The sequence below is a fragment of the Lepisosteus platostomus genome, chromosome 5 (assembly GCF_059453375.1).
Source record: "Lepisosteus platostomus isolate fLepPlt1 chromosome 5, fLepPlt1.hap1, whole genome shotgun sequence".
In the NCBI taxonomy this organism is placed as follows: domain Eukaryota; kingdom Metazoa; phylum Chordata; class Actinopteri; order Semionotiformes; family Lepisosteidae; genus Lepisosteus; species Lepisosteus platostomus.
The window spans coordinates 4,357,741-4,382,181 of NC_142615.1; the positions used below are offsets into that span (position 1 = coordinate 4,357,741).

The 24,441-nt window shown below is 52.4% G+C and overlaps 2 protein-coding genes across 9 annotated transcripts; one reads left to right on the top strand and one right to left on the bottom strand.

Annotated features, from left to right (window-relative positions):
* The first annotated feature begins 2 nt into the window (after positions 1-2).
* LOC148662584 (uncharacterized) lies at positions 3-10,974 on the top strand. Of its 2 annotated transcripts, none has more exons than XM_088632290.1 (5): positions 3-138; positions 3,882-4,235; positions 5,323-5,487; positions 9,248-9,321; positions 9,877-10,974. In XM_088632290.1, exons 1-5 carry the CDS (start codon positions 117-119, stop codon positions 10,126-10,128), a joined length of 867 nt encoding a protein of 288 aa, XP_088488416.1. In that variant the 5' UTR covers positions 3-116; the 3' UTR covers positions 10,129-10,974. The 2 variants fall into 2 exon arrangements, with proteins under 2 accessions (XP_088488416.1, XP_088488417.1); XM_088632291.1 differs by having other exon boundaries at positions 9,834-10,089.
* A 332-nt stretch (positions 10,975-11,306) lies between these two features.
* On the bottom strand, positions 11,307-19,465 carry LOC148662585 (uncharacterized). 7 transcript variants are annotated; one of them, XM_088632232.1, is made up of 9 exons: positions 19,414-19,465; positions 19,118-19,196; positions 16,134-16,233; positions 15,720-15,772; positions 14,676-14,996; positions 13,535-13,813; positions 13,157-13,444; positions 11,944-12,393; positions 11,307-11,750 (listed from the first exon to the last, which is right to left on the bottom strand). In XM_088632232.1, exons 3-8 carry the CDS (start codon positions 16,172-16,174, stop codon positions 12,251-12,253), a joined length of 1,125 nt encoding a protein of 374 aa, XP_088488358.1. In that variant the 5' UTR covers positions 16,175-16,233; positions 19,118-19,196; positions 19,414-19,465; the 3' UTR covers positions 11,307-11,750; positions 11,944-12,250. The 7 variants fall into 7 exon arrangements, with proteins under 7 accessions (XP_088488358.1, XP_088488359.1, XP_088488360.1 ...); XM_088632233.1 differs by lacking the exons at positions 19,118-19,196; positions 19,414-19,465 and adding an exon at positions 18,988-19,105; XM_088632234.1 differs by lacking the exons at positions 19,118-19,196; positions 19,414-19,465 and adding an exon at positions 18,740-18,932.
* Between the last annotated feature and the right edge of the window lie 4,976 nt (positions 19,466-24,441).

Sequence of the window (24,441 nt, forward strand, 5' to 3'; positions counted from 1 at the left end):
ACAAGACGGGGCGAAAAAGCTCAGAGACACCGAGAGTCGAGCTGCCTATGAAAGGTGCCACCCGCCTGAGTTCGGTTTGAGGATCAACCCAGCAGAAAAAAAAATCAAATTAAAAAATGAAGCTGCTCTTTGTGATCTGTGAGTATACAAGTGCAATAGATCGTACAAACGTGAGCTTGAATTGTTTTTTTTGTGTGCCTAAATGTCTACCTGGCGGCCTGCTACGCAAGATGTCACGGTCCGGTGTCTTTCAAACACGCAGCACACGGTAAACAAAGTTGATTTATGTATTTTAATATTTTTTTTTTTTTAGACGGACCTAAACTGACTTCTCTCGTCTTTTTACGGCTTCCCTAATGTCCGAAAGCCGGCTCGTAACAATAATCAGAAAAGCGGTCCGAAACTTCTCGTCGGCGACTATTGAACAACTCAGAGCGATTAAAGTAGAATTGTATACATTTGGTTTAGAACCTATTAGGTCTCTAATAGAGATATTGCTAAATTATTCACAGGAGTTCCGGCTACTTGAAATAACCGGGGTGCTCCAGCGTAACTTTAAGAGACGACGGTTGACGGTACATTTTTTGGCTTGGGAACACGTTTTGACCCCAGTGGTTGGAATTAAATACATCGTGGAAATATCGGCATGATAAATGAACTGTTCACAGAGTGTCGGAAAAGCGCTGTTTTTTTTAACGTAGTGGCATTAATCGCAAGATTTAAGTACATTTTGTATTCCGAATTTAAAGCCACCGTGATATTTTCCCGTACAACGTTCAGCCTGATCGAGCGATTAAGTGTTACTTTGAAAACCGTTGTAGAAAAGTTTTTTTTTTTTCACGCACAGATTGGACACCGCCAGACGCGAAAAAGGGACTTTTCGATTTTGCGCCAGTCTCCCCGGCCACCTTGTGTGCTTTGCCGACATCGAGACCGTTTTCGACGCCGGGTGGGTTGTCAGGACCGTCACATCGACCTCGACGCGTTTCAAAACCGGACACGTGCAGGGTCGCGCCGCCAAACTGTATCGCCGGGCTCGACTTTTGTTCGATTCCCCCCGAGTAGTCGATTTTTTTAAAATCGATTTGTGTTCTATTAAAATGTCGTTTTTCAACCTTCTCCTGTCCCTAGTCGGAGAGATAGGGCAACTCTGCGAGCCCCACAGGTAAAACTATCGATATGTCCAAGGAAATATCCTAAAACGCATTTGGGCACATTTGGAATAGAGAATATCCACGACTCCAAGATACTGAGGTTTGAAACCTTTTGTAAAAAAAGGCACGAAGTGTTAGGTTATTTAATGTTAGACCTTGGGTGTCTTTTAAGTACAGCAATGCTTTGATGTTTGAGGTCTTCAGCCGCCTTCGCGTTTAAAGAAAGAAACGGCTCGGGTCTCTCATTCACTCACTCTGCGACTTTGAAAGCGAAGTTCGATTTTTAAATCGTAAACGACTCGACCAATGTCCTCTACAAGTCGATCATTTAATCGACTGCCGCGCTGACGGCGATGGACCACTCGAATCCATCAGAAAACACCGATCTGTAACACGACCACAATCATGATTTCAGGGCACAGACCTTTCCGATCCGAAACGACTACGCCCGTGACTAACAAACAAAAAAACAGTCATTTGTAGTCAAGACAATAACTTGAAATCAGACCATGACAGATTATTAATGTACAGGATGATCAAAATGGGCATACGTCTAAGCATTGCGTTCTCAAATTCGTTTTTAAGAGAAACACTGATCAAAAACGAACCAATGACGATGCTTAAGGACAGAGAAAATCAATTTCCAGATGTTTACTAATCCAATCAGTTGTGAACTGATATGCAGGTCTTTCACATACAATTGCATTTTTTGTCCTTGCTTACGCGGTTCGACACTTGCTGTATAAACGGCTCCGGGCGCTCGGGGTGAAAAGACCATCGAAAAACCTCTCAAGGGAGACGGTGAGAACCAGCGAAAACGCGTCTCCTCCGCCCGGGATCGACATTCAGGTCATCATCGCCCCCGAAGCCGGAAAAGACGCCGCGTAAAAAAAAAAAATGGAGAGAAACACCTTCATCGCCAAGAACCTCTTCGTCGAACCGGGACTGAGGAGAAAAAAACGGGACTCGCGGGACTTACCGGGGCTCTCTTCCCAATACGGCCCCGTGTCGCGGCCAGTCGTTGTCCGGTGGTCCGTTTCCCCGTTCCCAGAACCCCCTGTCTGCTCCCCCCCGGGCCGCGCGCCTGGTCCGGGAGCAGGGGATAATTAAGAGGCGCCGCTAATTACAGCGCTTAAAGGTCAGGAGTGGACACCCGGGCACGCGTGCCAGACTGCCCCCCGCGCGCCGGTGAGTAAATCGGCGAGGTTCGGTGCAGCTCTCGGTATCACACGCTATCACACGGTACCGATCGGTATCAAACGGTATAGCACGGTTTCACACGGCATCAATCGGTATCAAACGGTATAACACGGTATTAATCGGTAACGGTATAACACGCTCTCGGTATCACATGCTATCACACGGTATTAATCGGTATCAAACGGTCTCGGTATCACACACGATCTCGGTATCACATTGTACCCCGGTATCACACGGTACTAATCGGTATAATAATAATAATAATAATAATAATAATAATAATAATAATAATAATAATAATAATAATAATTAATACTACTGGTATAGCACGGTATCACACGGTATCAATAGGTATCACACGCTATCACACGAAACTAATCGGTATAATAATAATAATAATAATAATAATACCAGTATAGCACGGTATCACACGGTATCAATCGGTATCACAGGCTTTCACACAGTATTAATCGCTCTCGGTATCACATGCTATCACATGGTATTAATCGGTATCAAACGCTATCACACGGTATCACTCGGTATCACACGGTATTAGTCGGTATCACTCGGTATCACACGAGTGTAATCGGTATCAAACGCTCTCGGTATCACACACGCTCTCGGTATCACACGGTATCACCCGCTACCAGACGGTATTGATCGGTATCACTCGGTATCACACGCTCAAAGTCTATCAATTAAATATGTCACATACTCGGGACGTCCGGCGTGTTTAAGGTGCGAGGTACAATATTTTAACGAGCCGCTTCTCCGTTTCCAGACAGTTTGAAATCTAATTCGCTTCCTATAATGCTGGTGTTTTGTCGTTGTTGTTGTTGTTTTATTGTCGTAAATGCCCTGTGCGTTGTGCTTCGGGTAAGGTTTAAATTCCCATAGAATCGGGTAGTCCGTGGGTCCGAATGAACGGAGAAGCGTCAGGAAACGGGGTAGAGAGCATGCAGACTCCTCACAGAGTGTCCTCCCCCCCCGGTCCGGAATTCAAACTTGGGACCCCCCAGACATGTAATGATCATTCAACACGAATGATCAAAACACCCCTGCCGCGTGTCGCGTAATATTGACTCATCAGCAAATAAAATTGGCACATGAACGCTACGCTCATTACTGAAGCTTATTAAGACACGTCTGTTCGTAAGCTATGATCTTAGAGCACCACTTGCGACTTGCTTCTTTTTTGGAAAAGCAAAAAGTAGCACTTATCGACGTCCCCTTGAGCCAAAACGGTTTGATCCCTCCGAGCGCCTTTTTAAAGCGTTTTTCAATTGACGATGGCGCCGGAGAGCATCAAATGGGCGTTTTATTATTCTTTCGGACTTCACCTTGGAAGTCGGCTCCCGAGCCTCGTGTCGTCCAGCAAGGTGTTTTCCCGGCCGGCACGACATGTAAACGACATTTTGCGTTTAAACAAAAAGGTCCCGTGGCCACTCGCTCGGGGCGGTTGTAGGGAGCCGTTTGGACCGACTGGATTTGAAAAGCTCGGGGTTGTGAAGGGCTTTGTGTCCGCAGGCGCCGTCCTGGGACCGGGGCCCCTGTCCGGGCGCGCCGAGGTGAGAGCGGTCAGTCCGGGCGACACGGTCATCCTGGGCTGTGACGTCACTTACCAATCGGGGACCGCGTGGTTCGCGCAGCGCGCCTGGTGCACCCCGGTCCTGGTGCTGATGTGGAGGGTCTCCAAATCCAATCAGGAGAAAAATAATAAGGTGTACAGGAGAGAGGGTCTGGAGTCTCGCTTCACCGCCCTTCCGAACAGCAGCCTGCGGATCGAGAACGTCACCGAGGAAGACCTGGCGCTGTATTACTGTGCCGACAGAGTCGGGGGGGAGATCACCTTCGGAAACGGAACCCGACTCGTCTTCCCAGGTGAGAGATCTAGGGGTTCTAGGGGCTCAGCGAGGCTGGATCTGGCTAGTCAGTGTGTCTGTTAGTCACTCAGTGTGCCAGTCTGTCAGTTTATCACTCGTTGTGCCAGGGTGCCAGTTAATCAGTGTGCCAGTCAGTGTGCCAGTTAATCAATCAGTGTGTCAGTGTGCCAGTTAATCAATCAGTGTGTCAGTGCGGCAATCAGTATACCAGGGTGCCAGCTAATCAATCGGTGTGTCAGTGTGCCAGTTAATCAATCAGTCAATCAGTATGTCGATATGTCAGTTAATCAACCAGTGTGCCAGTCTGTAGGTCAGTGTGTCAGTTAATCAATCAGTGTGCCAGTTAATCAATCAATCTGTCAATCAGTATGTCGATATGTCAGTTAATCAACCAGTGTGCCAGTCTGTAGGTCAGTGTGCCAGTTAATCAATCAGTGTGTCAGTGTGCCAGTCAGTGTGTCTGTTAGTCACTCAGTGTGTCAGTGTGCCAGCGTGCCAGTTCATCAACCAGTGTGTCAGTGTGCCAGTCAGTGTGCCAGCTAATCAATCAATCTGTCAATCGGTATGTCAATATGTCAGTTAATCAATCAGTGTGCCAGTCTGTAGGTCAGTGTACCAGTCAATAAATCAATGTGTCAGTGCGCCAATCAGTATATCAGTGTGTCAGTGCGCCAGTTAATCAATCAGTGTGTCAGTGCGCCAGTTAATTAACTGTGTGTCAGTGTGCCAGTCTGTCAGTTAATCAATCAGTGTGCCAGTTAATCAATCAGTGTGCCAGTTAATCAGTCTGCCAGCTAACCAATCGGTGTGCCAGTCTGTGCATCACAGCAGCAGATCTCTGAGGACCCGAAGGGGCTACATTGTCCTCACATGCTGTTAGAGGTGAGCAGGTCTCGTCCTCCGGGGCTGGACTGTCCTCTTTTTTTCATGCCCCCCAGTGGCCCCGGGGGGCTCTGAGGTGGGGGGGGTCTGTCCGGACAGCAGCCTGACGAGTCGAGACGGAGTAACCACAGAGCTCAGAGATCCCAGACATCTCCCGCATCGGGGCAGCAGATTAACGCCATCATGCTGGCTCTTCTTCCAAGGCTCAGCACCTGAAGGAGGATCCTCCAACCGGACAGGAGTGACCCCCATCGCGTGTGACCGCTCCGGACTCTTCCCGCTGTCCTGGGGGCTCCTGGCCGGCGCCGTCCCCCTCTCCGCCCTGATCTCCTCCGCCTGCACCCTCTACTGCCTCTCCCACCGAGCAGGTGAGGTCGGTCGGGCTCAGGGGGTGCGGTCTGTGTGGAGTCTGCACGTTCTGCCTGGGTTCAAGGGGGTTTCCCCTCCGGGTGCTCCAGTTTCCTCCCACTGTGCAAAGACAGGCTGGTGGGGTAGGAAGAGTGGCCCTGGTGTGTGTGTGTGTGTGTGTGTGTGTGTGTGTGTGTGTGTGTGTGTGTGTGTGTGTGTGTGTGTGTGTGTGTGTGTCCTGTGATGGACTGGTGTCCTATCCAGGGTGTGTGAGAGTGTGTGTGTGTCCTGTGATGGACTCGTGTCCTGTCCAGGGTGTGTGAGTGTGTGTGTGTGTTTTGTGATGGACTGGTCTCCTGTCCAGGGTGTGTGAGTGTGTGTGTGTCCTGTGATGGACTGGTGTCCTGTCCAGGGTGTGTGAGTGAGTGTGTGTGTGTCCTGTGATGGACTGGTGTCCTATCCAGGGTCTGTGAGTGTGTGTGTGTGTCCTGTGATGGACTGCTTTGTGCCTGTTGCTTGATGGGATAAACTCCAGCGTGATTCTGTGTCGACATTCAGTGTGTCTAAATGCTCTGGTGAGCCCAGAGACGAGCCAAACGTGATCCTGTGTGCACATTCAGTGTGTCTAAAAGCTCTGGTGAGCCCAGACACGAGCCCAGCGTGATTCTGTGTGCACATCCGGTGTGTCTAAAAGCTCTGGTGAGCCCAGACACGAGCCCAGAGTGATTCTGTGTGCACATTCAGTGTGTCTAAAAGCTCTGGTGAGCCCAGACATGAGCCCAGCGTGATTCTGTGTGCACATCCAGTGTGTCTATAAGCTCTGTTGAGCCCAGAGACAAGCGAGCGTGATTCTGTGTGCACATCCGGTGTGTCTAAAAGCTCTGGTGAGCCCAGACACGAGCCCAGCGTGATTCTGTGTGCACATCCAGTGTGTCTATAAGCTCTGTTGAGCCCAGAGACGAGCGAGTGTGATTCTGTGTGCACATCCGGTGTGTCTAAAAGCTCTGGTGAGCCCAGACACGAGCCCAGCGTGATTCTGTGTGCACATCCGGTGCGTCTAAAAGCTCTGGTGAGCCCAGAGACGAGCCCAGTGTGATCCTGTGTGCACATTCGGTGTGTCTAAAAGCTCTGGTGAGCCCAGAGACGAGCCCAGTGTGATCCTGTGTGCACATTCGGTGTGTCTAAAAGCTCTGGTGAGCCCAGACATGAGCCCAGCGTGATTCTGTGTGCACATCCAGTGTGTCTATAAGCTCTGTTGAGCCCAGAGACGAGTGAGCGTGATTCTGTGTGCACATCCGGTGTGTCTAAAAGCTCTGGTGAGCCCAGACACGAGCCCAGCGTGATTCTGTGTGCACATCCGGTGCGTCTAAAAGCTCTGGTGAGCCCAGAGACGAGCCCAGTGTGATCCTGTGTGCACATTCGGTGTGTCTAAAAGCTCTGGTGAGCCCAGAGACGAGCCCAGTGTGATCCTGTGTGCACATTCGGTGTGTCTAAAAGCTCTGGTGAGCCCAGACATGAGCCCAGCGTGATTCTGTGTGCACATCCAGTGTGTCTATAAGCTCTGTTGAGCCCAGAGACGAGTGAGCGTGATTCTGTGTGCACATCCGGTGTGTCTAAAAGCTCTGGTGAGCCCAGAGATGAGTCAGATGCGATTCTGTGTGCACGTGCCGGTTGTGAGCTCGGGTCCAAAAGATATATCCCATAGCAGCCTCAGCTCTGAGATCTCACAGTTCTGAGGCGCAGAGAGAGAGAGGAGACAGGTGTGAATCTGCACGTATTGTCACTACGACAGCTCGGGTGTTGTAGATGGCAGCCCCCCCAGCTGTGCGCGCTAACAGCTCTGACGCGCACAGAAGCAAGTGTGAGGTTCTCAGTGGCTACAGGTTGTTTATTTGGCAGCCCACAGATCACCGCTGTTCACTTCTCAGGTGTTAGGGGGGTACAGTTCCTTCCTTCAGTTTTAGCAAACCGATCCTGTTGTAAACTTTTGCAAACAACGCAGAGCCGAAAAGGCGCTCAGAATACCGTAGGGCGATCTGCGGGCTCTCCCAGGCGCAGGGCGTCATTGAGGTCGCTCGTTAAAAAGAGTGGTCAAGGGCTGGGAGCCGGAGCCTATCCCAGAGTGCAATGGGGCGCACCCCGGACATCGCAGGGACAGACGCACAGACACAAACATACACTCCTACACGCCAGTTTTCCCAGAAATCCAATTCAGGCTTTGGGCTGCGGGAGGAAACCTATGCAAACCAGGGGAGAACATGCAGACTCCACACGGACAGCACCCCAGGTCTAGAATTGAACCCAGGGCTCCAGCGCTTACCCCTGCCTGGGCCAGTGTATGGGCCCCATTTCTGTATCGAAGCTGCTGAAAAAAAAATATAAACCAGACAGTAACCCTCTCGTCCGCTGGTGGCCCTGTTTGACTGTAGAGGTCAGAGAAAACCCCCCCCCCCGAACCTGCCCCTGCTCCTCTCATCTTCTCCTCCTTAGAACGCAACGGACGGTAACATTTCAGTCCGCTGTGCCTCAGTTGTCACCCCAGCTTGGGGCCAGGCAGCTCGTTCCAGTCACCCCCCACTCTTTGCGTAAAGATGTTGCTGTGGGAGGAAAAAAAAAATCGCCCTCTCTTAACATCCAGTCTCGAGAGGAGCCTCAAAAAAAAAAAAACGTTTCACGTCGATGGCTTCCTGTTGTCTGTTGGGCTGTCGCTGGCTTCTGCCTAACAGAAAACAGAGAGGTGTCAAACCGTGGAGAGTTGCACCCAGAGACGCGACAGCAGATGCGCGGAGGTGCAGCCTGTGTCTTCGCACACGCAGGGGGCCGAGGTTGCAGGACCTCGGTTGTCTCACGAGGTGTCGATCGTGTTCTTTTGATGCTGTGAGGCAGAGAGCACGCATCGGACACAGGTGACATTCATATCGTCTCTCCATTCCCTTTGAATACGCCCACACCCTCAGCTGAACTCTGTCGTGTCTGGTGCTGTCTTGTTACCATTATTATCATCATTCATTTCCCCCTCCTACCTCATATTCTGCCTGGTGCTCTGATCTACAAATGAGTCAGGTTGGTACCCCCTTCACAAAACAGTGCACTTCGCCAACCGAGTGGAGTCACCAACAGAAATACACACCAGGTCAGAAATACACCCCCCCTGCTGAAAGAATAACCCCCTGCCACTGAAGTTGAAACGACGTTGGATTTATATCTGAAAGCGCGAGGCGCGTCTGTACACAGAGGGGGGCAGGGGTGGGGAACAGGATGCCCTGCCAGGTTGTTGAGGCCGATACCCTGGCTTCTCTCCAGACACAGCTGGGTGAGCTCCTCCAGTCAGGACAGGAGGCTCTACTGTACACAGAGGGGGGCGGGGGTGGGGAACAGGATGCCCTGCCATGTTGTTGAGGCCGATACCCTGGGTTCTCTCAGGACACAGCTGGGTGAGCTCCTCCAGTCAGGACAGGAGGCTCTACTGTACACAGAGGGGGGTAGGGGTGGGGAACAAGCTGCCCAGCCCTGCAGTTGAAGCCGATACCTTGGCTTCTCTCCAGACACAGCTGGGTGAGCTCCTCCAGTCAGGACAGGAGGCTCTTCTGTACACAGAGGGGGGCGGGGGTGGGGAACAAAGCTGATACCCTGGCTTCTCTCCAGCCACAGCTGGGTGAGCTCCTCCAGTCAGGACAGGAGGCTCTACTGTACACAGAGGGGGGTGGGGGTGGGGAACAAGCCGTCCAGCCCTGTTGCTGGGCCTGGTTCCCTGATTTACTGCTCCCGATTTATTTCTAGACCGCAGAGACAGGAGCTCCGATGAAGGGAGCCGCCAGAGGAGGAGTGTCAGGAGAGCCAGTCAAGAGAGCCAGGTAATAGGTGATGCACTACTGTGCAGAATAGTGCAGTGTACAGAAATGGTAAATCCCATTCAGGAAGCTGGAGACAAATTTGAGCGATTAATAATGCCTGTGATGAGGAAGTTGGGGGGGGGGGGGGGGGAGGAGCGATTAATAATGCCTGTGATAAGAAAGTGTGTGTGTGGTGGGGGGGATTAATAATGCCTGTGATGGGGAAGTGGGGGAAAAGCGATTAATAATGCCTGTGATAAGAAAGTGTGTGTTTGTGTGTGTGGGGGGAGGGTGATAAATAATGTCTGTGATGAGGAAGTTGGGGGGGTAGAGCGATTAATAATGCCTCTCATAAGCAAGATCGTTTATTAATGCCTCTGATGAGAAAGTGAGGGGAAGAGCGATTACTAATGCCTGTGACGAGAAAGTGGGGTGGGGAAGAGCGATTACTAATGCCTGTGACGAGAAAGTGGGGGGGGGGGGGGGGGGGAGAGCGATTACTAATGTCTGACATGCCCCGTGTCTGTGAGCAGGAGGAAGAGGAAGGGCTGCACTACTCAACTATAGTCCCCACAGGCAGCTCCAGACGGAAGGGAGAGAGGTGCAGCGCGCCGGGGACGACCTACGCCGAGATCCAGACCTTCTGACGGGGAGCAGAGTCCGATTCCCCGGGCGCCAACCCCCACCCCCCCCCCCCCCGAGTCCAGAGGGAAATCCGGACAGATCAAACCACGTCACGCCCAGAGGCGGGCCCTTCTCGACCCTCACAGATCGCGCCCCCCCGAGCAAGGGCGCAGACGCCTCTGGGTGTCCTTACCGCCACGCTAGGCGGGGCGTGACCGAGCCTTTGTCGATCCAGCGCCGCCAATCCCCTTCGCTTCCTCCCTCAGCCGCTGGGAAGACGTCTTCTTAAAGCCCCCCTTCCCTTGGGGGGCAGTGGACAGTGCATGATCGCTGTTTCTCGCTCGGAAGGGGGGGGGGGGGGGCGGGTTAATGAACGAGAGGCAGTGGTTTGAGCTCCGGTTGAGGTTGAGGGTTCGAATCCCGGCTGAGATGCTGCCCCTGTTGTGCATTCTGCCCCAATTCCTGTAAAATACATCACTGTGCATATAAGTATATAATAACAACTCCTTAGATATATATATAGTGCTGTTTTAGACACTGTACCTGAAGCACTTTGCACACAGCAGCTCTCAGTGGGGAGGAGAGCAGAGGGATGGAGCCAGTTCAGAGAGGGGGAGTGATTAGGAGGCCATGATGGGTCAAGACCAGGGAGGGAATCAGGCCAGGACACTGGGGTAACACCCCTACTCTTCTCCAGAGACACCCCGGGATTGTTAACGAGCACAGAGAGTCAGGACCTCGGCTTGACGTCTCATCCGAAGGACGGCGCCTGTTTACAGTCCAGTGTCCCCCGTCACTATACTGGGGCATCAGGACCCACACAGACCGCAGGGTGAGAGCGCCCCCTGCTGGCCCCACTCACACCTCTCCCAGCAGCATCCTTAGTTTCTCCCAGGAGTCTCCCCTCCAGGTACTGGCCAGGCTCACACCTGCTGAGCTCCAGTGTTGGGGGAGAGGGCTGCCAGCTGGGAGCTGCAGGGCGATATACGTCTGGCACTGGGAGTGACTTTGTGTCAAAGCTTAAGCCCAATAAAAGGAAGTGGTCCTGTGCACAGCTCCTGTGTGTCCTCGTGAAGGGGGGGGTTGTGGGGAGCCTGCCTGCAGTTCTCATGCATGAGGTTTTCCTGGGGGGGGTGGGACGGGGTTCCCCCTCTTGCCAGGCCAGTGTGAGGGCAGCAGGGTGGCGTGATCTGCTGCCTTACGGCTCTGGGGGGGAGGGGGGATCTGCTGATGCCAGGGTGGAGTTTGCCCAGTGTCTGTGGTGAGAGGCTCCAGCTCACCGCTGCCCTCCAGTGGACACCGCCGGTTACTGCACGTGTTCACCTGAGGTGAACAAACACACCGTCAACAAATTCTCTCGCACAGAAACGAGGGGGAGCATATTTATCGGTGTGGCATAACTGCTTTTTTTATTCGACAAAGAGACACTTTCTTTAGCAGAGAATTTAATGATAAATATTGATTCACAGAGAGAGCAAACGCTAGGGGTTCGAGTAGTGAGTATTAATGCCGTTTTCTGCTATGAGAGACACAAGGTAGCAGCCTATTAGAGAAGATTCCAATCTGTTCGAGCAGCCAGGGCTGTACATCACAGACCTGCTGGACTGGGGACCCCAGGGGCTGGACTCACTGGACTGGGGACCCCTGAGCTATAAGACTCACTGGACTGGGGACCCCTGAGCTACAAGACTCACTGGACTGGAGACCCCTGAGCTATGAGACTCACTGGACTGGGGACCCCTGAGCTATAAGACTCACTGGACTGGGGTCCCCTGAGCTATAAGACACACTGGACTGGGGACCCCTGAGCTATGAGACTTACAGGACTGGGGACCCCTGAGCTATAAGAGTCACTGGACTGGAGACCCCTGAGCTGTAAGACTCACAGGACTGGGGACCCCTGAGCTATGAGACTCACTGGACTGGGGTCCCCTGAGCTATAAGACTCACTGGACAGGGGACCCCTGGGATATAAGACTCACTGGACTGGGGACCCCTGAGCTATAAGACTCACAGGACTGGGGGTCCAGTGCCACAGTCCGGCCCCTGGTGTGGACAGACAAACCCTCCTGGGACAGGTCACCAGCGTCAGAGCGACCTCTACAAACACGCCCGGCGGACCAGGGCGTCAGTCCCCGGGCGGTTCTGCCGGGCCGTGCGGCTCCGTGATCGGGGATCGGGTCTCCTCATCTGCGAGCCGCCTGGGAAGTCTGTGTGTGTGCGCATTGGGGTACACCCTCACCCCAATACACACGGAAACCAGACGCTGGCGGGTCGCTCACGACAGCCTGGACTCTCTCTCTCGGCTCCGGGCTTCTCCGCCATATTATTCCCCCGGAGTGTATCTCACTGCGGACCTTGAGCAGCGCCCTTGTCTCTTCCTGTACAGCACCAGCCCAGCTCCCAGCACCAGCAGCAGCAGCGCCACGGGGACCAGGATCCAGAGGTACACGAAATGGGAGTCCCCACCTGTGGACAGGAAAAATTCTGATCAATGAAAGCGCTTACTATAAAACACTCCAGGGTGGAAAAATGCATCTGGGAGACCGTCCTGCATGCACTTGACAGAAACTACAACTCCCACAGTGCACGGTGGTAAACTACAACCCCCACGGTGCACGGCGGTAAACTACAACCCCCACGGTGCACAGCGGTAAACTACAACTCCCACAGTGCATGGTTGTAAACTACAACTCCCATGGTGCATAGTTGTAAACTACAACTCCCATGGTGCAAGGCGACAGCAAGGACAGCAGTTCCCCTGAGTGCATCAATTCACCTCATTCCCCCCCAACGATGGCCCACAAGCACAGTGCTGGTTTGGGGGTCGGTCACGGCCTTAATTGAACAGAGTGCTTTCCAGACGGAGGTGGGAAGATTAAATCCCAGGGGCTTTTTAAAAGGATCTAGCGGATTTAGGTGGTGTACATCAAGTGACATTCGAATAATGCAGAAAATGTTGGGGGTCTGGGAAAATTCAACAGATCACAGGTGAGGTGTCCTGAGAGGACAGCAGTGACAAGAGGCGGCCACCAGAGGGCACCGTGAGCAATACGTTTATGCATAGAGCCGCACTCATGTATTTAGTTTAATGGGAATGTAAGATTATCACACAGGTATGAGCTGTATGAAAGGGGTCAGTGTCAGTTAAAGGAGACACTGGGGAGAAGGCTCTGTTCCGGGGCCAGTAGACTTTCCAATACGACCCCATTCATTCTGTGCAGTTACTCACCTCCCACAGTGAGAGACACAATACTGATGGCTCTCCTGCTGCGTGACAGCAGTGCTGTGTAGTTCCCCTGATCGGATTTCCTCAGGTCCTGCAGTCTCAGCTCCTGATTCTCCACCGACACTCTGTCTCTGTACTGGGGGACACAGCGGGCTGTGCTGTTCTGGACAGAACACACTGAGGTCGAGTCTCCAGCTCCTGCAGGGTCAAACAGCACCTCCACTGGCTCTCCAGTGAACAGGGGGACAGACAGAGAGGCTCCAGGCTGCAAGGTGACAGTGTCTCTGTGAGCTGAAAGACAATCAGGACAGAGGATGATATAAGAACCCCCTCTGTCAGGAGTGTAGACCCCTCTAGTGACCCTACTGTAGACCTGCTCACCATCCACAGTGACTGTCACATTGCTGATAGTGTTTCCCTGAAGGTCCCTCACTGTGTAGTTGCCCTGATCAGCTGGAGTGAGGGAACGCAGCGTCAGAGAGCCATCCTGCACCGACACTCTCTGCTCGTACCCGGGGCCAGGGAGCCCTGCGCTGCTCAGTAAGACTCTGGGAGACTGGGCAGATCCTCCAGGATCAAACAGCACCTCCACTGGACCAGCAGTGGGGAGAGGGAGAGAGAGAGAGACTCCAGACTGATGGGTGACACTTTCTTTATGAGCTGAAAGCAGAGAGATTGAACATCAGGACGTCAGCTGGGTTTTGGGACTCATGTCAACCCGTGAACTTCGAAAACGTCACACGCCGTTCGACATTTGAACAAGAGGGACCTCCAATTAAGACACAAATACTCCCATTATATCACGAATACGTCTTTTCTGTTTTAGATCATATGGTTTCACTATATTAGGAACAATTAGAATATTAATGAGGAGCTTGTACTGTGGCGATTTATCCACTAGATGGCACTGTTGGCCAATGAGTATCTAATTCCAATTGCAAGGGGACTCCTTTTCAAACGAAGCTTTTTAAACTCTTATTTCTGGTGGCATTCCGGGTCTCCGGGGAGGAAGAGCTTATTTGGCCTCATCAAAAAGAAGGAGCCAGTATCCGCGCTCAACTGTACAATTCCCTGCAGCCCAGAGCGACAGGTGGGAATTACCCAGAATGGCCACCCTGGTAGTGGGATCCCCATGACCTGTAAAGAGCTGCACACTGGTGGCAGTAGTGGGATCCCCATGACCTGTGAAGAGCTCTGAGTGGAAAGTCCAGAAAAGAGCTACAGAAGTGTAAGCAATTATTAGGAGTAGTATTATTATTACCCAGAACGGACAGCTCCATGCTGGCGAGCAGGTGGGAATTACCCAGAATGGCCCAATGGTGGCGGTAGTGGGATCCCAATGACCTGTAAAGAGCTGCACACTGGTGGCAGTAGTGGGATCCCCATGACCTGTAAAGAGCTGCACACTGGTGGCGGTAGTGGGATCCCCATTACCTGTGAAGAGCTCCGAGTGGAGAGTCCAGAAAAGAGCTACAGAAGTGTAAGCAATTATTAGGAGTAGTATTATTAGTATTATTATTACCCAGAATGGACAGCTCCATGCTGGCGAGCAGGTACTCCTTATCCGCCTCCAGGAGGCACTCGTAGACGTGTTCATCGGCGAAGGTGGTGCGGCCGAGGGTCAGGGAGAAATCCCCCCGCCTGATCTGCTCTTGGGACATCTGGGCTCTGTGCTCGAACCCGGCACTGGGGTAGAATTTTCCATCCACGAACTCGTAGACGTGCTGATCCAGCGTCTTCCACAGCACGTGCAGCTGGTCCTCGGGAATCCTGGGCACGTGGGCGGTCCCGTCACAGGGCAGGGTGACCACCTGGCCATATTTCACCGACACCTGGAGGAGCCCTGAAGAAACAGGGGGGTGACAGAGGCCCAGAATGACTCAGGCAAACTAGGACCGAAGCCGAAAAAACGCAGCCGAACGCAAAATCACAAAGCCTGCTGGAAGGGGAGCACCTTGGGATACCCTGGACAGATCACGGAAACAGCTGCACAGAAGTCAGGACCACCACCGGCGGCCTAATCAAAGATGCCAATTAGGACAACCCGACAGATCGGTTGATAAAAACACCAGCAGGCACAGGGGGACCCCACGATCAGGGAGGATTGTTGGACACCAGCTCTCTCTCCCCCAGGACTGGGGGGGTCGGACACCAGCTCTCTCTCCATTAGGACCAGGGGGGTTGGACACCAGCTCTCTCTCCCCCAGGACCAGGGGGGGTTGGACACCAGCTCTCTCTCCCCCAGGACCAGAGGAGGTTGGACACCAGCTCTCTCTCCCTCAGGATCAGAAGGGGTTGGACACCAGCTCTCTCTCCCTTAGGACCAGAGGGGGTTGGACACCAGCTCTCTCTCCCTCAGGACCGTCTCCCCCACAATGACAATCAAAACATCCGAGACAGGACGTTGATGTTCTCAACAAGAGGTGATTTGTGTGGTTGCAGATTTGATGTCAAGAAGTCAAGAGAAAAAACAAGAGAGTCAGGAGAGGAGAGGCAGAGGTGAGACACCAGCTACAGGGGATCAGGGGATCAGGGGATCTGGAGATCTGGAGATCTGGGGACTCACCCTCCGTCAGCAGGGGCAGCAGCTGAATGCAGGCCGACCACAGCGCGGAGGAGCTGAAACCGAGAGGGAGATCAATCATTCTCCGGAACAGCCCGTCGGACGGGTGGACGGACAACCTAGTCGAAGGGTCAGCCTTCACCCACTTTCCCCGACAGCTGTTAGCATCGTTACATAACACAGCTAATGTTCTGGGAATGAAACCCGGGGCCCCTGCGCTGTGTCGCTCGACACTGAGAATCGGGCCTGACACCTGACTTCGGCGACGGCGCAGTATGAAATTGCGGATCCCCACAATCTGAACTGCTTTGTCCGACTGCAGTCGCTGGTCGACCTGTGCGAAACAGGCTTGGACCCTCACACTAGCCTCTTTCCTGAAAACCACCCTTCTCCTGCACAACACAGCCCCCATCTCACCTCCCACTTGCTCTTCCTCTTCCTTGGGTGTGGACTGGCATTGAGGATGACCGCTGAGCATCTCCCTCCGACGCCGAGCTGGCTGGGGACCGGTGAGCACCTGTGGAGGAGATTAAACCAGCCGCCTTTAGAGTCCTGCTGCTCACAGCCAAGCTGAAGTCACCACCTGGCTTCATGGTCCATTCCAGAGCCTTGGGTCTGGTCTAGACTTTTATTCTAAAGACATTAATCTAGTCTGGGATTGTATTCTCGAGCCATGGGTCTAGTCTGGGGATTTTAATCTAGAGCCATGGATCTAGTCTGGATTGTATGCTAGAGCCATTAATCAAGTCTGGGATTTTATTCTAGAGCAGAGGATCTATCCTGGGATTTTAATCTAGAGCCACGGGTCTAGTCTGGATTTTTATTCTAGAGAATGTAATCTAGTCTGGGATTGTATTCTCAAGACATGGATCTAGAGTGGGATTTTAATCTAGAGCCATGGGTCTCATCTGGACTGTGTTCTAGAGCCATTGATCTAGTCTGGGATTTTAATCTAGAGCCATGGGTCTAGTCTGGGATTTCTAGAACCATTGATCTAGTCTGGGATTTTATTCTAGAGCAATGGATCTAGTCTGAATTTATTCTAGAGCCATGGGTCGCATCTGGATTGTGTTCTAGAGCCATTGATCTAGTCTGGGATTTTAATCTAGAGTCATTAGTCTAGTCTGCATTTTTATTCTAGAGCAACGGATCTAGTCTGATTTTATTCTAGAGCCGTGGGTCTCATCTGGATTGTGTTCTAGAGCCATTAATCTAGCCTGGGGTTTTAATCTAGAGCCATGGGTCTAGTCTGGGGTTTTATTCTAGAGCCATTAGTCTAGTCTGGATTACAGACTACAACAAAGGTCCTACTCTATGTTGTATTCTAGAGCTGGATGTCTAATCTGATTTCTATGTTACAGCCATGGCCCTAGTCTGCTTTAGTATTCTAAACCCTCCTCTTCCTTTTAGATGCCTTTTACTTTATAAAGACTGGATTTAACACTCTTCCAACATGGCTGCCTACAACCTTATGAAGTACAGGCTCGGTGACCGCAGCCTGGACACAGACACTGGACACAGGCAGATCTGGCTGCCCAGAGAGGACAGGCTCAGTGCCCACAGCCTGGACAGAGAAACTGGACACAGGCAGACCTGGCAGTCGAGAGAGGACAGGCTCAGTGCCCACAGCCTGGACACAGACACTGGACACAGGCAGACCTGGCTGCCCAGAGAGGACAGGCTCAGTGCCCACAGCCTGGACAGAGAAACTGGACACAGGCAGACCTGGCTGTCCAGAGAGGACAGACTCAGTGACCACAGCCTGGACAGAGAAACTGGGCACAGGCAGACCTGGCTGTCCAGAGAGGAGAGGCTCAGTGCCCACAGCCTGGACAGAGAAACTGGACACAGGCAGACCTGGCTGCCCAGAGAGAACAGGCTCAGTGCCCACAGCCTGGACACAGACACTGGACACAGGCAGACCTGGCTGTCCAGAGAGGACAGGCTCAGTGCCCACAGCCTGGACACAGACACTGGACACAGGCAGACCTGGCTGTCCAGAGAGGACAGGCTCAGTGCTCACAGCCTGGACACAGTCTGTATGGAATCTATGTTTGTTTTATGTAGAAAAGTGCAAAGCAGCACGGTAGCTTGCGTTAGACTTTGTGTTTTCTCTCGTCACTGAGAGTGTCTGGAGCGTGTCCGGGGAGAAAAGTGTTGCTTTTTTGTTTTTGTTTTTTGTTTGGTTTGGTGTGGAGAAAGGCAATGACGGCCCGCGCTTTGGTTTGTGAACGTCTTCTTGTGTGTTGTCGGCTTTTGTTTATTTACGGGATTGTAACGGCACCGGGACCGTTGTGTTTGGATTGTGTTGGGTTGTGAGCCCCCCTGACTTTTGTCATTGGCCCTCAGCCGACACGACGAGCGAGATGGCGGATTCGAAACCGTTTTTTAAAAACGGAGAAGTAAGCAAATTTCGAGGTCATCTGACAGGGCCCTGCCTGGATGTTGATTCCTGCTACGTAGTCAGAATACTTCCCTTTTTTTTCTTGTTGTTTATATCGACAATTGAACGAATATTTTCTCGGATCGTGACGATCCGGACTCAAGCGAGGCCGTTCCGTGTAACAAAATAATAAACGCATTTTTTCCCCACTTTATTTCCCGCGTCATTAATGTGATCCTACTTGTTTAAAAAAAAACAACAACACTTTTCAACACCGTTGAGGCGAACACGAAACCTTTAACGTCTCCGTCCTCGGTTCCGCTTATGAAACGGCGAATAAATATTCGCTTTTATGCGGCTTTCGCCGTCCGGCCAACCTGGAGGCGTGGAAGTTCGGGACGATACAAAAACACGACTGCAAACCCGGGAGTCTCCTCCTCTCCGATAACACAACGAAGCCCAAAACTACAATATCCGACATCGTACGTTTAATTATATCAAACGACTGAAGGGCTAAGGCATGTTCTAGGTGTAAAGCGACAGGTGGGGAGATATGAGTTATGAAACTGAAGTATTTATGCGTGTATATATATATAATTAAGCAGACACATAAAGTAAATAAAGTACAATGAAATAATACCGGGCACTTCCGTCTACTTCCGTGATAAACAGTCGTCACTCCGCAAAAATGCGTCGCCCCGGGCGGCGGATATCTGAGCTACTCCTATTTCGTGTCCTTTTTCTTCTTTTTTTTTTTTTTACACATTTAACCGAGTTATTTTGTTATCTACGCGTGTGCTCAACTTTCAATTCCGACTGCAGCGCGGCGGGACCGGAGCTCTTGTTGTCGTGAGTAGCGGCATTAAGCGGCGCCTTCAAAATACCTACCAAAACCTGCCCCGGAGGAAAAAAACACATCATGGACACACTTATAGCGCTAAAACAATTTGTACAGCCCCCCGCAAAACCAGGTGGAATGTGAAAAGGAGACCCCACGGGTAATATGAAAGTATCCTACCCCCTTACGGCAGATCGGATGAGAATGGATAGCGCCGCCCTCAGACTCCCCATGACGTCTTTCCCGGACATCCAGGCTTCTAATAATATAAAATTAGTATTATTATCAATATGACATGAGAGAGATCGTTTACAATTGTTCATAGGTTTTATCCGGTTAGATTAGTGCTCTCTGCATTGAAGCATGAGCAGGATGATCCGTGATCTTTGGTGCATTTATAATAATAATAATAATAATAATAATAATAATAATAATAATAATAATAATAATAACAACAACAACATCACTTTACTAACCCTATACAATGTCTTGCATGAGGAATTGGTCTTGTCGCAGACCCCAGCTGGCTCTCCAGGAGACACACAGACAGGGAGAGAGAGAAGCTGGGGGTCAGAGCGCAGGGTCGGCCATTGTACAGCACCACCTGGAGCAGCTGGGGTTCAGGGCCTCGCTCAGGGGGGGGCCCCAACGGAGTAGGATTCCTCTGCCGGCCGCAGGATTCGAACCGGCAAACCCCTCCCAGCCCCCGGCGCAGAGATCCTTTTGAGGTGGAGCTGAAACTATATAAATTCTATTTAAAAAAGTGGAGAAATAATAAAGCAAGGAAAACATGATATATGTAAAAAATACAATTTGATCACGTCATTGACTTCATTACCTCTGGCGGTTAAATGTTTTTTTTTTTTCCTGTTTGTGTGTTTTTTCCTCTTGTACCTGTTTCTGATCCTCTGGTTGTAGTTGTATTGGTAAATTCTTTATACATTTAATTAAAAAAAAAATTAAAAATATTATGCCGTACATTGTATTCCCAGTTTGCCCAGTACAGGGCTACAGGGGAGGTGGAGTCTGTCCCAGCAAGCAATGGGCACCTGTGACGTTTCTCTGCACATCCAGGCACAATTCCGGCTAATCCCGGGACAAGATTCCAGGCCATCGCCGGTTTTAACGAGCGGCACCTAGCAAAACAGAAACCGTTAGTTTCACCTTTATTATTATTATTATTGTTGTTGTCGCTGCTGCACACTGTGTTATTTATAGCGGAGAGTCCTCACGCCATCCCAGCTTGTTCCCCGCCCCCACCACCCTTGGTGTAAAGTGGGGCCGCCCCCGACCTGGCTGGAGGATGCCTTCTTCAACCACTGCACAGGAAATTCACCCGTATCCGGCTGTTAACCTGTTTTCACCCGTATTATTAACTGGGCGGCCGTTCTAGTGAATGACTGGAGGAACAGGGAGGTTATTTCGGATTTTGCTACTTTTTATATTTAATTTGTGTTTGCATTAGTTCTTTTGTCGCTCTGCATCCGTTTACTTTCAATTCCACTGGTCAGGGAACAAAGTCTCCAGTCCCTTACCGTACACCTAACTCCAGCCCGCAAACTCTTGTCAGCCACGCAGCTGGCCAGCCTGCTCCCCACCCCCACCACCCTTGGTGTAAAGTAGGGCCGCCCGACCCGGCTGGGGGGCATCGGCTTCGGCCACACGGCTGGGCAGCTTGTTCCCCCCTCCCACCTCTCTTTGTGTAAACGCAGCACACCTGCATCTTTCTGCCTGTGTCCTTGATGGGTCTTTCCCTGCTCCCTGAGCCCGCAGCGCCCCACCAGACCATCTCCTCTGATCACGCCTAATGATTCACAAGAGAATAAAAGAAGAATTATAGACGTTCCAGTTTACTTTCAATTCCACTGGTCAAGAAACAAAGTCTCCAGTCACTTACCGTACACCTAACTCCAGCTGTGTCCAGTTTCTCTGTCCAGGCTGTGGGCACTGAGCTTGTCCTCTCTGGGCAGCCAGGTCTGCCTGTGTCCAGTTTCTCTGTCCAGGCTGTGGGCACTGAGCCTGTCCTCTCTGGGCAGCCAGGTCTGCCTGTGTCCAGTTTCTCTGTCCAGGCTGTGGGCACTGAGCCAGTCCTCTCCGGACAGCCAGGTCTGCCTGTGTCCAGTTTCTCTGTCCAGGCTGTGGGCACTGAGCCGGTCCTCTCTGGACAGCCAGGTCTGCCTGTGTCCAGTTTCTGTGTCCAGGCTGTGGGCACTGAGCCAGTCCTCTCTGGACAGCCGGGTCTGCCTGTGTCCAGTGTCTTTGTCCAGGCTGTGGGCACTGAGCCAGTCCTCTCCGGACAGCCAGGTCTGCCTGTGTCCAGTTTCTCTGTCCAGGCTGTGGGCACTGAGCCGGTCCTCTCTGGACAGCCAGGTCTGCCTGTGTCCAGTTTCTGTGTCCAGGCTGTGGGCACTGAGCCAGTCCTCTCTGGACAGCCGGGTCTGCCTGTGTCCAGTTTCTACGCCCAGGCTGTGGCCACTGGGCCTGACCCCTGACCCCTGACCCGGAAGCAACTCTTTTCCCACATGGATGTGCAGCGATGGGGGACCAGCACAGCTGAATTCACTTCCTCGTCTCGCCTGCTCCCCTGCGGTCTGGCCCTGCGGCTCTCCGGATACTAACAACCTGTAAGAGGACCCGGGGAAGGGTCATCTCTGACCGGTATTTCAGGAACGAAACACTGAAAATACTGGTTAGAGGTGACCCTTCCCCGGGTCCTCTTACATTCCCTCCCCCTGTTCACTGCCTCCGGGGCACTTATACTTCGGCTCCTGATGTGGCTCAGCTGTGTCTCGTTGTTTCTCGGGGTAGACCCTTTCCATTTCCTGGTCAGCTGATTCCTTTTGGCCGCCATCTTGCTAAGGTCCATATTTAGTATTTTCAGTGTTTCGTTCCTGAAATACCGGTTAGAGATTACCCTTCCCCGGGTCCTCTTACATTCCCTCCCCCTGTTCACTGCCTCCGGGGCACTTATATTTCGGCTCCTGATGCGGCTCAGCTGTGTCTCGTTGTTTCTCAGGGTAGACCCTTTCCATTTCCTGGTCAGCTGATTCCTTTTGGCTGCCATCTTGCTAAGGTCCATATTGAGTATTTTCAGTGTTTCGTTCCCGAAATACCGGTTAGAGATGACCCTTCCCCGGGTCCTCTTACAAAGCGCTTTATCAGACGCCTCCCCTCCCCAGGGCACGGATTCCCGCACCTCAGGAGAGCCGGACAGGGAGTCTGGGAGGAGCTGCTTGAGAGCTGACTGAGTGGCGAGACCTGGGGGGATCATTCCACAGGCTTGGGGCAAGAGGGCAGAATGTCTCCCAGTGCCTCTCCGTGCCTCCCGCTGTCTCTCAGATTCTCCCAGTGAACTCCCACTGTCTCTCCGTGTCTCCCACTGTCTCTCGGAGTCTCCCCACACCTCTCCGTGTCTCCCACTGTCTCTCCGATTCTCCCAGAGTCTCCCAGTGTCCCTCAGCGTCCCCCAGAGTCTCCCAGAGTCTCTCGGGGTCTCCCAGTGTCTCCCAGAGTATCTCAGTGTCTCTCAGGGTATCTCAGTGACTCTCAGGGTCTCCCAGGGTATCTCAGTGTCTCTCTGTGTCTCCCAGGGTATCTCAGTGTCTCTCAGGGTCTTTCAGTGTCTCTCAGCGTCTCCCAGGGTAGCTCAGTGTCTCTCAGGGTCTCTCTGCGTCTCCCGGTGTCTCTCGGCGTCTCCCAGTGTCTGTGGCAGTCTCCCTGAAAGGAAACGCAGAGCCTTCACTCAAACAGCCGCCCTGGAGTCGCACCGGGAGAGGAGGGCCGCGGGGTTTCCAGTCCTGTGCTGAAAGCCGCAGGGCAGCCAGTGCAGGGGAGCCGTCACAGGGGTGACGCCTCGTCCACGCCTCTTAGTTCGGGCTGAAACCCGAGCCGCCAAAAACGCCCGCCGCCCCGCACCCCAGCGAGAAAAGACAGGGGCTCCAGTTCGTCTGTCTGAGTGAAGGGGCCCCTCACGCGTCTGCGCGTCTGGTCGCAGAGAGACGTTGTTCGTTGGCGTCAGCGGTGGAGTTCCTGCTCTCACGGAGGCGGTGTTACCTGCGGTTTGCCAGTTCGCGACCACAGCAGAAAGCCACAGACCAAGTGAGAACGGGAGGGGGGGGGAGGAGAGCTGAGAGACAGGAGGACATGACCTGCTCGTTAACGCTTTAAGGCCGTCAGGGTTCTGCCCGCCTACCCTGACGGAGCTGTGCGTCGGGGGGGGGGGGGCGGCGGGGGTCCGTGGCAGGTTAGCGCCGCCCCCTGCCCCTAGGACCGACCAGCGGGTGGAGAACCTTCTGTGTGGAGTTTGCATGTTCCCCCTGCGGGTTTTTTTTCTCTCTCCGGGTGCTCCCGCCTCCCAAGTTATAATAATGAACTTGATTTTATATAGCGCCTTTAAAGCGCTTTACAGAACGACAACACTTGGAAAGCCGGAATGCTTTCAGGGTGATTGATTGGTTAGACAGAACTCCAGTTGAGAGATAGGAAGGGCTCTCCTTTCCTCATTATCTTTTTCACAGTGTTAACTGTAACAGTCCAGCTTGTTTTCGGGGGGAGGGTGGGAATTAAGTCATCTCACCGGGACGATACTACGATCAGAAGCTTCCTTACCTGGAAGATTCACAAATCGGGCTTCTGTATGGGATTCTGGAGAAAAAAACAAAACAACAGAACTACCGGGTCATCAGACACAGAAAACGGATCGTGAACTGAACAGGGCTCCTCGAGCCCAGGAAAGCAAGGAAGAGACCCGAACTCGTAGACACTGTTGACGAACAGGCCAGCATCTGCAGGCGGTATCGCGATCCCCCAGCGGTTCTACACAGGCGCACAGCGCCAGAAACCGATTCGCGCAGGTCACACCTGTCTGAACGCCGATGCCTTGAGACTCTCCCTGCCCACGTTCGCATGAGAGTCTCTTTCACTCTGAGCAGCAGCTGCTTTATTTAGATGTCAGGCAGCGGAAAAAAAAAAAAAAAAAGACTTCAAAACCACATCCTGACGAGCCCAGCGAGCAGCCCAGCCTGTGTGAATTCAAAAATAAGGTGCGTTTCAGTTTCATTCGACACCAAGCAGTCATGTAAAACAGGTTCAGCTGCGTTTTAGGGGGCTTCTCTCGTGGAAAGTCTTTTCTTTGTTATTTTTTTTTTGTTTCCGCAAAGCACCAAGAGGTCACAGTTCGAATCTGGACCAATCTGCCCAGTCCGTGCGGTTGAAGCCGATACCCTGGCTTCTCTCCAGACACAGCTGGGTGAGCTCCTCCTAGTCAGAAAAGGGGGGGGTGCTTCTTTACACAAAGGGTGGTGGGGGTGGGGAACAAGCTGCCCAGTCCACGGGGTTGAAGCTGACACCCCGGCTTTTCTCCAGACACAGCTGGGTGAGCTCCTCCAGTCAGGACAGGAGGCTCTTCTGTACACAGAGGGTGGTGGGGGTGGGGAACAAGCTGCCCAGCCCTGTGGTTGAAGCCGATACCCCGGCTCCTCTCCAGACACAGCTGGGTGAGCTCC

Excerpts from the sequence above, each read along its gene's own strand:
- LOC148662584 (XM_088632290.1), top strand. The coding sequence starts at position 117 with ATGAAGCTGCTCTTTGTGATCT. Across the intron at positions 139-3,881 it reads GAAGCTGCTCTTTGTGATCT|GCGCCGTCCTGGGACCGGGG; the intron begins GTGAGTATACAA and ends TTGTGTCCGCAG. Across the intron at positions 5,488-9,247 it reads CTGCCTCTCCCACCGAGCAG|ACCGCAGAGACAGGAGCTCC; the intron begins GTGAGGTCGGTC and ends ATTTATTTCTAG.
- LOC148662585 (XM_088632232.1), bottom strand. The coding sequence starts at position 16,174 with ATGCCAGTCCACACCCAAGGAAGAGGAAGAGCAAGTGGGAG. Across the intron at positions 15,773-16,133 it reads AGAGGAAGAGCAAGTGGGAG|CTCCTCCGCGCTGTGGTCGG; the intron begins GTGAGATGGGGG and ends TCTCGGTTTCAG. Across the intron at positions 14,997-15,719 it reads GCTGCCCCTGCTGACGGAGG|GGCTCCTCCAGGTGTCGGTG; the intron begins GTGAGTCCCCAG and ends CTGTTTCTTCAG.